Source organism: Hipposideros armiger, unplaced genomic scaffold (genome assembly GCF_001890085.2).
Source record: "Hipposideros armiger isolate ML-2016 unplaced genomic scaffold, ASM189008v1 scaffold_324, whole genome shotgun sequence".
Classification (NCBI taxonomy): domain Eukaryota; kingdom Metazoa; phylum Chordata; class Mammalia; order Chiroptera; family Hipposideridae; genus Hipposideros; species Hipposideros armiger.
The window spans coordinates 1,949,883-1,962,026 of NW_017731674.1; the positions used below are offsets into that span (position 1 = coordinate 1,949,883).

The following is a 12,144-nucleotide window of genomic DNA, read 5'->3' on the forward strand; positions in this document are numbered from 1 at the left end:
CAATGAGGACTGTATTAAACTGTGACTGTCCTTCAGGACCGAGGTCACCTTCATCCTCTCGGGGACTTTCCTAAGTGGATACATAGGCATGTGGCCCTTTTGGATAAACGGTATCTCGTAATAAGTAATGAAGGGTGCCTTCTGTTTGAAGGTCTTCCTCACAGAGGTTTTCCATGTTCTACCCATTTTGTTTAGCATAAGGTAGACGATTGCTTAACTATAGTAAGTTTTAGTGTTTTGTTTTTCAGGTTCAATTTCAAAAATATATGCAAAAATATATATATTCAAAAATATATGCAAATATATATTCAAAAATATATGCAAAAATATATGCAAGGAAAAGGGAGAAAAGTAAAACGACCTGTAGTCCCACCGCCCCCAGAGAAGACCCCTGTTAATATTTATGTGCGTGTCCTCTCTCTTTAGTTTTCTGTGCATATATACTGTTTGCATCCTGTCTTTTTAACTTAACATTGTCCCTGAGTGTTTCTCGTGTCATTTTAGAATTTGTCTGCAATGTTGTTTTTCATGGTTCAGGTCCGTGTCCTCTGTGTGGAGTCTGTTGCTGGGTGAGACACTCGTGAGAAGAGTGTCCTGGTGACACAGAATTTTCTCTCTTGAAGGCTGTGCTCAGGGATGTGACGGCCTGGCAGAGGCCCTGCAGGAAGCGCCGTCCCCCGAGTGCTACTGGCCTGTCTTTCTCCTCTGACTTTAGTACTGAGCCGGCCTTCCTGGTCCCTGGAGCCACTGCTGTGGCCGCCCGGGGACCTCGGTCCTGACTGGCTGCGCGAGTCTGTCAGTATTGCTACCATGGCCTATTCCTTCTGAAGTCTACCTTTCCTGTAATGGGGGCAGGTCATTGTTTTCAAATGCCACTTTCATTCTTTGCTCTAGAACATGCTGTGGCTCCTGTTACCTGCACAGAGACCCACGGGTCGCACTTGACAGAGCAGATTGCGTCTCACCCACCTGACCACTGAGTCCCTGCGCTGTAACCTACGTGCTGATCGCGTGTGTTTTGTGTGTGACACAAAAGGTCTTGGTGTCGCTTGAGTCCTCGTGCAGGGCCCTGTCTGCTTTCCATGGGGAGGGGGTCTGGGGGCGAGTGTCGCCTTCAGGAGCGCCTGGCGCTGACTGCGGGCCCTGCTGCGGTCTGTGCTTGCAGGCTGGCTGATGCTGCAGGCCCCTCGGTGGGAGCTGAAAGAGGGCGAGCCCCTGAGGCTGAGGTGCCACAGCTGGAAGAACGTCTTCGTGCAGAAGGTGCAGTATTTCCAGGATGGCAGAGGCCGGCAGTTTTCCCACTGGAACACTGAGTTCCACATCCAGCACGCGGAGCCCAGGCACAGCGGCTCCTACTTCTGCAGGGGGATCATCGGGAAACAGAACGTGTCTTCAGAGGCTGTGAATGTCACTGTTCACGGTGAGCAGACGCGGGCCCCATGTCACCCAACTGTCCCACGGGCTCCCTCACACGGGGCCTGAGAGGCACCATTCACACTGTGGTGTGACAGTGGGCGCAAAGCCACCTTTCCTCACTCCACTCAAACCACACTCAGCGTCACGTGTCCCTGCCATGCTGGCCCGCCTCCACCTGAGTCTTAGCCACCAGCCAGCCTGGCAGGGGCCCCGCATTTCCTCACAGACAGGGCTCAGACCAGGGGGAACTACGGCCGAGCCACTTAGTCTCCCTGAGTCTCGGCTTCCTGTTCTGTGACAAAGATAAGCTGACATTACTGGGTGCCTGTCACAGTGCTGGGCATTGTGCTAAGCGCCTTTTTCCATGCGCCCCGTCTGACAGTCACAGGGTCCCCTCACAACGACGTGGTGAGATGGGCAACACTGACTCTGCTTTCCAGTGATGCAACTGAGGGGAGGAAAAGGGGGGTCATTAATTTGCCCCCAAGGGCACACCAAAAGTTCAAAGCCTGTCCATTTAACCACCAGATAAAATGAAACAATTGGACAGGCACCAACATCCTATGATAGAATTTTGTCACCTGCAAAACAGTTCCAGTTTCTGTGGGGAACCCCCCGAGTCAGCAACTCCCCCTAAGGTGCTCCTGGGTTTCCTACTGTCATAAAACTTCCACTTGTGACCACACCAAGACCACCTTGTAAGCAGCTTACATGTAGGAAGACAGCGAGATAGACACATTCCTTTTGAGACTTTAACAAAACTGCCATAATTTGTATAAAAAAAATAATTCATTATAATTTAAATGGAAAGTAAACACTGTCAACTGGTTAGGGAAAGACAGCAAAGGATGAAGCACATGGAGCAAAATGCAACAACTAGTAAATCTAGGTAAAGAATAGATGAGAGTTATTTATCCTATTTTGGCAACTTTTTTAAAGTTNCCATGTTTCTCAAGTCAGGATGGCCGAGCGGTCTAAGGCGCTGCGTTCAGGTCGCAGTCTCCCCTGGAGGCGTGGGTTCGAATCCCACTCCTGACAAAGTGTGCTTTTGTTCTTCCGACACGTAGGGTTGCATTTCTGGAGAAAGGGCCAATCGCCACGTTTTCATTCTGCGCATCTACATATGAAGATGGTGACTATGGAGCTGGGTCTATTGTTTTCTGTCTTGCAGGCCGGAGATGGTCTATGAAATCAGGGAGCCGCTGAGATCCATCCCTGAGAAAAGCATTTTTTCCCTTCACACTCCCGCGTCTCAAGGCCTCTTGACCCAGCGCTGTACCCGACAACGGCGCATGGGGCCCTCCTCCGTGCCCAGCACGCCAGGGCAGGGAGGCACCCCCGGCGCCCCTGGCCACGAGGCGAAGGCCGCAGCCCAGACCCCCGGTTGCTGTCCTCGGCCTGAGTCTGACCGCTCAGCCCGGCCGCGGGGGCGGCCTCGGAGCCCCGCCCGCCCGCTGACACCGCCCGCTCTCCGCAGCTGCGCCGGGTCGCCCGGGGCCGGAGGAGCGCCGCGGGCCGCGAGCGCGGGTGGGGGCGGGTCACGGCGCGGCGAGGGGAACCGGGGTTGTCTCCACAGCTCCGTTTTCTTCAATATCTCAAATAGGCCGCCTTCTGATTTGGGAGGAGCCGGCTGTGGAGAAACGTTGTCCTTTCGGGAAGAGGCTGACTGTGAGGCTGGCAGGACCTCAGGTTCACTAGCGAGCGTCTGCCCGACTGCGCGCTGCGTTATTTGCGGGGCTGTGGCCTCGGGAAAGTGACTTTCCTGAGCCTCGCTTTGCTTGTAGTAACATAGAGAGAACATTGCGAGAGGGAGCGAGGCAACCAGGGGCTCATTAGAAACGCGGACTTCAGCTCCGGGAGGCGCCGCCCCCGGGGGCCGGTCCTGCCAGCACCTCCGCGCGGGGCGACCTCGGGCGACCCCCCCACTGCTGCTCCCTCGCCCCCTTTACTCGTATCTCCTGAGCACCTAGAACGTGGCAGGCGCTGTGCTCACAAAAGAGAATAAAGAGTTCGGTGACGAGCTGTGCCTGAACGAATGGCGACGACGCTGCGCTCACAGGAGAGACTAGGAAGGTAGGAAAGTTGGACCTGAGCCACGTGGTCGAGGCGGACGTCACCCGTGGGGCGTCACGGGGGTCCCACACGCCCGCCGACGTCATGCGAGGAGACCGGCGCTCACTCGCCCGGCCGCGCTCGTCCCCAAACCCCCGTCCGATCCAAGGAGCGTCAGGCCGCCCGCCCAGCGGCTCCGAGGAGGGTCCGCGGGCCCCGCCGGCCCCAGCGCGGTGGCCCCAGGGGACGGACACCCCGCGTGGCTGCACAGGCGGGTGGGAGCCCCGCCGCTCGGGAAGCGCCGGAGGCTCGTCACCGTGGAGCAGAGCTGCGGCCGCGCGTCCCGGGCTTAAGTCTCTCGTTTAAAGCCTTAACCCTGTTTCCTCTTGAAGCATGAAGGCAATTTCCGAAATTGGGACTGAAAAAGGGCCGCCGGGCTCCGGGCGGACGGAACCAGAGAGCGCGCGGAGGTGAAGGGCCGCGCCGCAGGGCCAGCGCCGCCGCGAGCATTGGTGGTTCAGTGGTAGAATTCTCGCCTGCCACGCGGGAGGCCCGGGTTCGATTCCCGGCCAATGCAGCCCCTGCTTTTCCTCCGGCCCGAGCCACGCGCGGTCCCGGCGCGCCTGCGGCCTCGGGCTCACTGGCCTGAGCCCGGAACGTCCCGTTGCATTTCGGTGTTGCCCCCGAAAACCACAAGGAAACTCTCCGGAGGCGCGAGCAGCGCAGGGCCCGTGGCTCCCCGCCGGCCTCGGACCTGGACCCCGAGGTCTCTCTCCCGCGGGACACGTCGTGAAGCCGCAGTAATTAAAGGGACTTGAGTGACATTGACTTTTATGTTCACTTTGTCATTTGCTTGATTCAAAGGAAACTGAGACTTCTGTAGACAGAGGCTGAAACCCCTCGCTCTGTAAGCGACTCTTTTCTCCTAAGATGGCTCAAAACCCTGCGGGAAGTTGCAGGGCCTTGGGAGGAGGAGGGAGTCCCCACACAGCACTCAGTTTTGTTTTGTTTTTTAACTGCCAGCTTTAAACTCACGCTCAGAGAGCAGACCTGGGTGTCAGAGTCGGGACATTTTAGCCAAGCCCTGCACGTGAAGGGTCCCAACTAAGAAGGGAGGGTGCCCGGGCCTGCTCCGGGGCTGCCTTCGCCCAAGGCCTCCACTTTCCCTCCTAGCCCTGTGCAGGCGCAACCCCACCTCCCCACCCCACTCCCACTCCACTCCCACTCCCAGTCCACCCCCACTCCCCACTCCCAGTCCACCCCCAACCCCACTCTACCCCCAGAGTCCCAGGTGTACCCTACAGCCCGCACCTGCGCACCTGGACATCCCGCGCAGCATCACAGGCACTCTTCCAGGCTCATTCACTGCTTTACTTGTTCATTCAAAGAGGCTGTGGTATACAGCAGCACACACTTCAACTTTGGTAACTTAGTTTAATAACTTAGGAACAGTTGTTTAAGTATCTTGAAAAGTAGAACAGGCATTAAAGTGCTGACTTAAACAAACATTGTGAGTTGGGGGGATGCTCATGACCCAAACGGAGTACAAAAAGAAAGTTATAGAATCAAACGTGTCCTGTGACGTTATGCAGCGACGCCAGCTACTTGTATACCCTTGAACAGGTCATTTCAACCACCTGGCCAGCAGCTTCCTGAATTTTAAAATGAGGAACCTGGACTACATCATTTCTAAGGATTATCAAGGTTTAGAACTCTCTCAATTGACTAAAGAATTTACTCGTTGCTCAAATATCACTGAGTTCTTTGCCAGGTGCCAGACACTGACCTGGACTCTGCGTACATGGCAGCGAACAGGACACAGCCCTGCTCGCCTGCGGNGTGGAGAAGAAAGCCCAGGACCAGCCAGCCCCCGGCCCACAGGGACGAGGGCGGCATTGCTGTCCCAGATCAAGCTCAGTGAACAGAGATTTCCACTCCGCACTGAAAAAGCGTGACAAGCGAGAGCCAGTGACAACCGCCAGGAAGGAGCGCGCAGGCGAGGACGCTTTTGTTGGCCAGGATCCTAAGAACGAGAGGAGGGGCAGGGACTGCACCCAGCTTGTCCGCATCACTCTGAGTAGGGGCAGCTTCGGCCCGTCATTCAGCGGACACAGGTTGACAGCCATACCAAACGCACTAACACTGCGGAGTGAAACTTCCTTCCAGCCCCTTCCAGCCCCTTCCAGCCCCCGGGCGGGCACGGGGAGCGGAGTGGGGAGGGGCCGCCGCGGCCGCCGTGGGAGGAAGCTTGAGCTATCTTTCTGCTTCAGACGCTTTAAACAAAACACTTGCTGATTCCAGTAGAGCATTTTACAAAGTCCTGCATGCTCCTCCCAGACGGGAGATGGGAAAACTATGCAATAAAACCTGAATGGCAAAATCCTCTTCCCGTCCCGTCGTCCGAAGCTCAGCCTGGGCTGGTGGAAACCCCCGCGCCACCAGCAACCGTCCCGCCGCAGCTCCCGGGAAGCCGCCAGTTTGCCAAGTCCAGCGCGGCCAGGGCGCGCAGGCGCCTTTACCTGTGGGGGGGTGCGGGGGGGGTGCGGGCGCGGAGGGGAGGGGGCCAGCACGACTGGCGCTTGTCGCGTAGGTACGGGGTGGGACCCAGGCAGGGGACAAGTGCACCCGCACACTCAGTGGCTACAGTGCGCCAAGCTTGAGCTCAGTGCTGAAGACACCAAGATGCACACACGGGGTCCCTCCCCGGGGGCTCGCCTTCCAGTGAGACGACCTGTAAACCTGGAGAGAGCGAGCACAGGGCTGCAGGGAAGAGGCCTAACCGGGGCGGGGGCGGCGAAGGGTGGGCGAGCGGGGCCTGCCCGCCGCAGGCACAAGCCTGACGCCACCGCGGGAGCTCAAGAAGGTCGTCTGGCCTGTAAAGAAGGGGCAGAGATGGAGGGCGCCGCCTTCCAGGGGGCGCACAGGGTCCAGCCTGCGAGCCCCTGGGGTTAGGAGCTCCTCCGCAGCCGCCTGTAGGGCGGAGCAGAGGGCAGCGGACAGGAGCCGGCCAGGCGGCCAGGCCGGGCCCCAGGCAGGGCCTGGGGAGGAGGCGCCTCCCGCAAGGCCCGCAGGAGGCCGACGCCCCAGACTTGGTGACCGTGGGGACGCGGCAGGACTACTGACTAAGGACCGGCTCCGCGAGTCCGGAGAAGCGAGCGGAGGGCGAGGCAGGCGCAGGGGCGCTGCGACTTCCTCTCGGGGGTATGAGCAGCTAAAAGTTTCCCTCCTAGAGGTGGAGGCCGTCTGGCAGCGAGGCCCCGGGACAGGAGTGACCCCCGGTGCACAAAACGCTCGCCGCCGTCCCTGGGTGGGCTCGAACCACCAACCTTTCGGTTAACAGCCGAACGCGCTAACCGATTGCGCCACAGAGACAGGCGAGCGTTACCCCCTCTGCCAAGTTATTTCACTGAAGAAGGAAGTCTGAGCGCCACGTCCCCAAACAGCTGCGGTCGAGGNTCCCACCGCGGTGGCCCAGCTCTGTATTCCCGCCCAGCCATCCTCCCTCCATTGAAGGCCACAGTCAAAGTTGAGTCAGAGAAGAAAATCAAACCTCCAAGAAGGAACCAAAGTGAATGCCTTGCTGCCAGGTCAGCCGCGTGGCAGAAAGGCACTTAGGCCAGGGCGCTGGGGGCAGCCCCTCCCACCTCAGAAGCTGGGGATGGCCCCAGGGGGCTCTTTCTGCTTTGGGGGCCCAGGTGATCCTATGATAGATGCTAGTCGGGTCTGTGCTAATCTGTCATCTCGTCCGAGGGCCTTGTGGGCGCAGGACATCTGCCGCACAGGTTGGGGGCGAACAGATGGGAACGGGGGAGGGTCAGCAAACTCTACCCAGCAGCCAAACCAAACCAAAATGGAAACCTGAGGAGCAGTGGCTGTGAGTCTGCCATGTCAGCAGCCCCGTGCCAGCCCTGCCACGCATCACACCTCCTGGGCCTGTCCAACGATCCTGCAAGTGAGGCCTTCCCCAGACATCTGGGAACCCACTGGGAGCACGGGCCTGCCCAGCAGAGCCATTTGATTGTCTGTCTGAGTCCTGGACTCGGGGGTCCATGTGCATGTGCTGGCTGGGGGCCTCGAGCACAGGCAGAGGCTAACGGTCTTGCCACGTCCAGACCACCACCCGCCACCTTCTCTGGTTCCTTTCCATCTTTCCCACGGCCCATTTCTCTCCCACTGCCGGCGTTTCTTTGAACAGAGGGTGCGAATCTCATGATCACGCTCACACTAAGAACTTAGAGGCTCCTGTGGATGGCAGACCCTCGGGGCTCACGCATTTCAATTATATTTTTAGCTCCAGCTGACATTCAGTATGACCTTGTATCAGTTTCGGGGGCACCACATAGCAGTCAGACATTTATACAATTTATGCCATGGTCCCCGATGAGTCTAGTGCCCACCTGGCACCACAGATAGTTGTTGCAACATTATTGACTGTATTCTCTATGCATTTAGAATTTTGAACAAAATGTTGGTGGAGATAATATTGGGGTGAGGGCCATGTCCAGTGGGCAGGGGATGCAAGGACCACTTGCTGCATGTGGACAGGCCAGCTGCGTGGATGAGGTCAGGGCCAGGCAGGGGTGGGAGGGTCTGAGGGGGAGGACCCTCCCTTGTGAGTGTCGTCCCCAGGGTCCTGCTGAACCCTTCTTGGCGCTGGGCAGCCCCCACCCCAGGAGGTGGGCGCAACCCTGAGACTGCTAATCGTCCCCGACATGTCACCAGCTGCTCAGTGCGGACCTATTGGGCAAATGGGGCACACCCCCAGTCTCTTCCCCCTGTCCCGCCCTATCAGACCCAGGAGTCAATGAAGCTCCCGGAAAAGGACCATAGTAAGCATCAGGCTGGGGAGTAGTGGGAAAGGCTGCTTACTTCCTCTCTCAGTGCAGCTGGGTCACTTCAGGGCTCCAGATACCCGTGCTGACTTGTCCACTGTAACACCCAGCATGTGCCGGCTGCTGCCGCCCACGGCTCTGCTCCTTCTTGGTAAGTCAGAGTGGCCGATGGAGGGAGAAGTGGCCAATGGTGGGATGCCCTGTTCGGCCAGGGTGGGACCCTCAGCGTGTCTCCAGCTCTAGATTTAGATCTGAATGCAACCCATTTAGGGCCTAGGGACGAGGAGATGTTGCCTCGGATTTGGGCACAGTCGGGAGGTGGAAGGGGTCTGTGAGGCTCCATTGCGTCCCCCCGCCCCCGGGGTCTCAGCCTCCCATGCTGTAAGCTGAAGAGTATGAACTAAAGGGCCCCCGAGGTGGGTCTCCTCCACTCTGACATTCCAGGGTCCTTCTAAGACTGTTAATCTACACCTTTTACAGGAGACTTGGGCTGAGGCTCTTTCTAGGGTTTAATTTGGGGAAATTTAATTTGTATCCTTGGTTTAGGAGTTTAACAGGAAGCACGGAGTAAGGGGAGGGTGCTGAAACGGATTTGGGTAGGCAGTGTGGCCGGAGGCACAGACCTGGGAGGTGGGAGGCTGCTGGGAGCACAGGTGCCCGGGGGTGGGAGGGGGGGGCTCAGCTCCATCTACACTCTTGTCACCCCGATCTCTGCTTGTGCTCAGAGTGTGTTTCACTCTTTTTTTCTTGCAGCTTCAGCTGGCACGAGAGCTGGTGAGTTTGCCTCGTGGTGTTGGACTGGCTGAGGGAGGTACATGAGGGTGTGATAGCCACAGGCTGTGGCAAATGTCTGTCACATGAGAAACTGCTGGTGGGGGGTCAGCGGGGCTCGGCCCTGGGCTTCTCTGGTCAATTTGCCTCAAGATAAAGAGAGGCCAAAAATGGGGCCGAGTGCCTCCAAGTCTGAGTGACAGGCCAAGGCCAAGTTGTCAGCGGTGGCTTTGCAGCAGCTGATTGGCTCTGAGCCTCCCCTGCCCTCACCCACGTTCTCTTGTCTCCTCAGCAGAACCCCCAAAGGCCGTGGTGTCCCTGGACCCTGTGTGGGACAGGGTGCTGGAGAAGGACAGAGTGACTCTGCAGTGCCAGGGGGCCTACCCCCAGGAGGACAACTCCACACGGTGGTTTCACAATGGGAACCTCCTCCCATACCAGGCCTCCAGCCTCGTCATCGCAGACGCCCGAGTTAATAACAGTGGAAATTATAGCTGCCAGACAGACTTCTTCACACGCAGTGACCCGGTGAAGCTCAAAGTCCACGCTGGTGAGCGGGCGAAGGGGACGAGGGTGAGACTGAGGCCAGGAGAGGCGTGGGGAGAGCCAGGGATGAGGCGAGGTGCTCAGAACGAAGCGAGACGGTCTGTGGTCGTTCTGGGCTGTATTCGAGTTGTAGTCCTAGCCACACTGGGCCTGGCACATGTCAAAGCCTGGCACGTAACAGGCGCACACCTGCAGTCGTGCCCGGTTCCAGGAGCAACATACAGAGAATACAGCACGGCGGTGGTGTCTGAAGGTCAGGGCATGACCTTGAGGCTCGCTAGCACTTACCGCATAGATGAACGAATCCATTCTCAGGGCCCCGATCTCCTTCCCACTCAGGCACACAGAGCCCTAAGCTGCCCCAAGCCATCCCTCACGGCCCAGCATCATACCTGCCACTCTCTGCCATCAATGCCACACTCAGACGTACACGTCAGCCACGTGAGCTCTCTCCTAATAGAGGCATCTACACGTCCAGNTCGGTGCGGTGCGCGTGGCCGCCCACACCTGCTCCCCTCACCTGCGTGGGGCTTCGGGCCCTAGGTGGTGACACGCATGTAGAACACGGGAGTTAGACCCCAGCGTGTGGGCTCTGCATCTCTCAGCCTCCCCTCGCCTGCCCTGTCCTCTGAGTGCTCGCGCGTGGGTTGCCCTGCACGGTGGGTAAGACTGAGGCCAAAGCCTCTGGGGGGGGGGAGAGAGCCGTCCAATCTGCCAAGGACATTTCAAGGCTGTAAATGAGGCTGAGTAGAGCTGCCTGAAGGCCTCCGAGTAAAGGAACCAGCATTACGGCTTCCGTCAGGCTCGGGAGCACAGGTCCGCTCCAGTCCGGGTCTCCAGCTCAGACCTGCACCCTGACCACTCCCCTGGTAGGTCCCACGGGCACCTCACACTCAGAAACCCTGGACTTCTAGCTCCACCCCAGCTAAGCTTCTCCCCGTCACACGTCCCACCTCAGGGACACACCCCCGAGCCGGAACCCTGCATGTTGCCATGGCTGCCTTCCTCCCTTTCATAACCCAGTGTTCCCAGTTTTCCTTGCTGACATCTCTACCCCACCACCATCGCCTTCAGGAAAGAACGCCAAGCAGGGTTTTGAAGGGATGTCTGCACCCCCATGTTCACAGCAGCCGAGGAATGGAAACAACGCAAGTGTCCATCTCCAGCTGACTGGGTAGAGCGCATGTTGTGTCGAACACAATGGAGTACGACGCAGCCTTAAAAAACACGGAGAAGGGCCGGCCGAGTGGCTCAGTTGGTTCAGAGCTCCCTCCAGAGTGTGAGCTCTGAGCAACAGCGGTTCCAGTCCAGGCCTGAGCTGAGCTGCCGCTGAGCTGCCAACAAGTGGCAGGACGGCTCAGCTAAAAAACAAAACGAAACACGGAGCTCCCCTCCCAGGCCCCTGGATGAGCCCCAAGGGCTCGCACTAAGCAAAATAAGCCAGTTACAAAAGGACAAAAGTTCATGGCTACAAGTATCAAGTGGTCAGAATCGCAGAAGCAGAGGGCACATGGGGGTTGCCAGGGACAGGGACGGGGGGACAGGGTGGGGCTGGGTGGGGCTGGGTGGAGGTGGGGGTCAGGGCAGATGGGTAGGGAGTGTTGAGGGGTGCCAAGCGTCAGTTTTGCAAGATGAAGGCGTTCCCAAGATCTGTGTCCCACCCAACAGTGTGACTAGGCTTTGCGCTGTTGACTGTACACTTAAAAACAGTCAAGACGGTAAATCTAATGTTATGTGTTTTTCACATAACAGGAAGTTGGTAGGCAGATAGCCCCTCTCAATGCATCAACACGTCAGAAGGGTCACCCAGTAAGCCATGAGAACCTGCTACAGAACATAACAGAACTGAGTGTTTGTCAAATTCTCTGAAGGAAGAAAGATTTCTAAGCTTCGGGGGGTCCTCATCAAACTTTTAAATTTCTGAATAATACAAAACTATAATCAAACCAAAATAAACAGCCAACTGCAAACTGGAAAAATTAACACTTTTTTAAGTTACCCCTCAAAAGAGGTATTTTTATTATACAAGAAATTGATGAGAAACACACAGAGTCCTGACAAATATACATGGGCCAGGATATCTACAAAAACATCCAGAAACACCTGGTAAAATGAACACCGACTCTCAGTGTGCAGACTGCACTTCCCACCTGATGGAAATAACGAAAGAGGAAACGCAACCAGTAAACAATTACCTGGAGATGCTCCGACACACTAGTAATCAAAGAAATGCAAATTGAAATGCAAGACCACGTTTGACCTCTATTCAATTACCTCAGGAGATAAGTGGGTGCTGCAGACTTCTGAATGGAGTGTGAATTCAAACAATTATTTTGGAAAGAAAGGTGGAAACACTACCCAAAGCTTAGAAACGTGCATACCTATGACTCACTCCTGGGAAAACTGGCCTTTGGAAATATGTCACAATATATTTATTAAAAAATACTGCTGCCCTTTGTGGCACTACTGAAAATAATGGAAATTAGAATGAACCTAAAAATGTCCAAAATCTGGCTTTAGGGAAATT

General features: G+C 56.8%; 1 protein-coding gene and 3 non-coding genes across 4 annotated transcripts in view; 3 read left to right on the plus strand and 1 right to left on the minus strand.

Annotated features, from left to right (window-relative positions):
• Positions 1-2,371: 2,371 nt before the first annotated feature.
• On the plus strand, positions 2,372-2,454 carry TRNAL-CAG (transfer RNA leucine (anticodon CAG)). Its single transcript has one exon. It is a non-coding gene; the product is annotated as a tRNA-Leu (tRNA).
• A 1,520-nt stretch (positions 2,455-3,974) lies between these two features.
• On the plus strand, positions 3,975-4,045 carry TRNAG-GCC (transfer RNA glycine (anticodon GCC)). Its single transcript has one exon. It is a non-coding gene; the product is annotated as a tRNA-Gly (tRNA).
• Positions 4,046-6,766: 2,721 nt separating this feature from the next.
• On the minus strand, positions 6,767-6,840 carry TRNAN-GUU (transfer RNA asparagine (anticodon GUU)). Its single transcript has one exon. It is a non-coding gene; the product is annotated as a tRNA-Asn (tRNA).
• Positions 6,841-7,285: 445 nt separating this feature from the next.
• The window catches only part of LOC109392302 (uncharacterized), a 15,277-nt gene continuing 10,418 nt past the window's right edge, over positions 7,286-12,144 (plus strand). The window contains exons 1-4 of the mRNA XM_019660652.1: positions 7,286-8,451; positions 9,054-9,074; positions 9,364-10,058; positions 10,420-10,486. Of these exons, the coding sequence (XP_019516197.1) occupies positions 8,412-8,451; positions 9,054-9,074; positions 9,364-10,058; positions 10,420-10,486 (823 nt within the window). The 5' untranslated portion in view covers positions 7,286-8,411. The remainder of the gene's footprint in view (positions 8,452-9,053; positions 9,075-9,363; positions 10,059-10,419; positions 10,487-12,144) is intronic.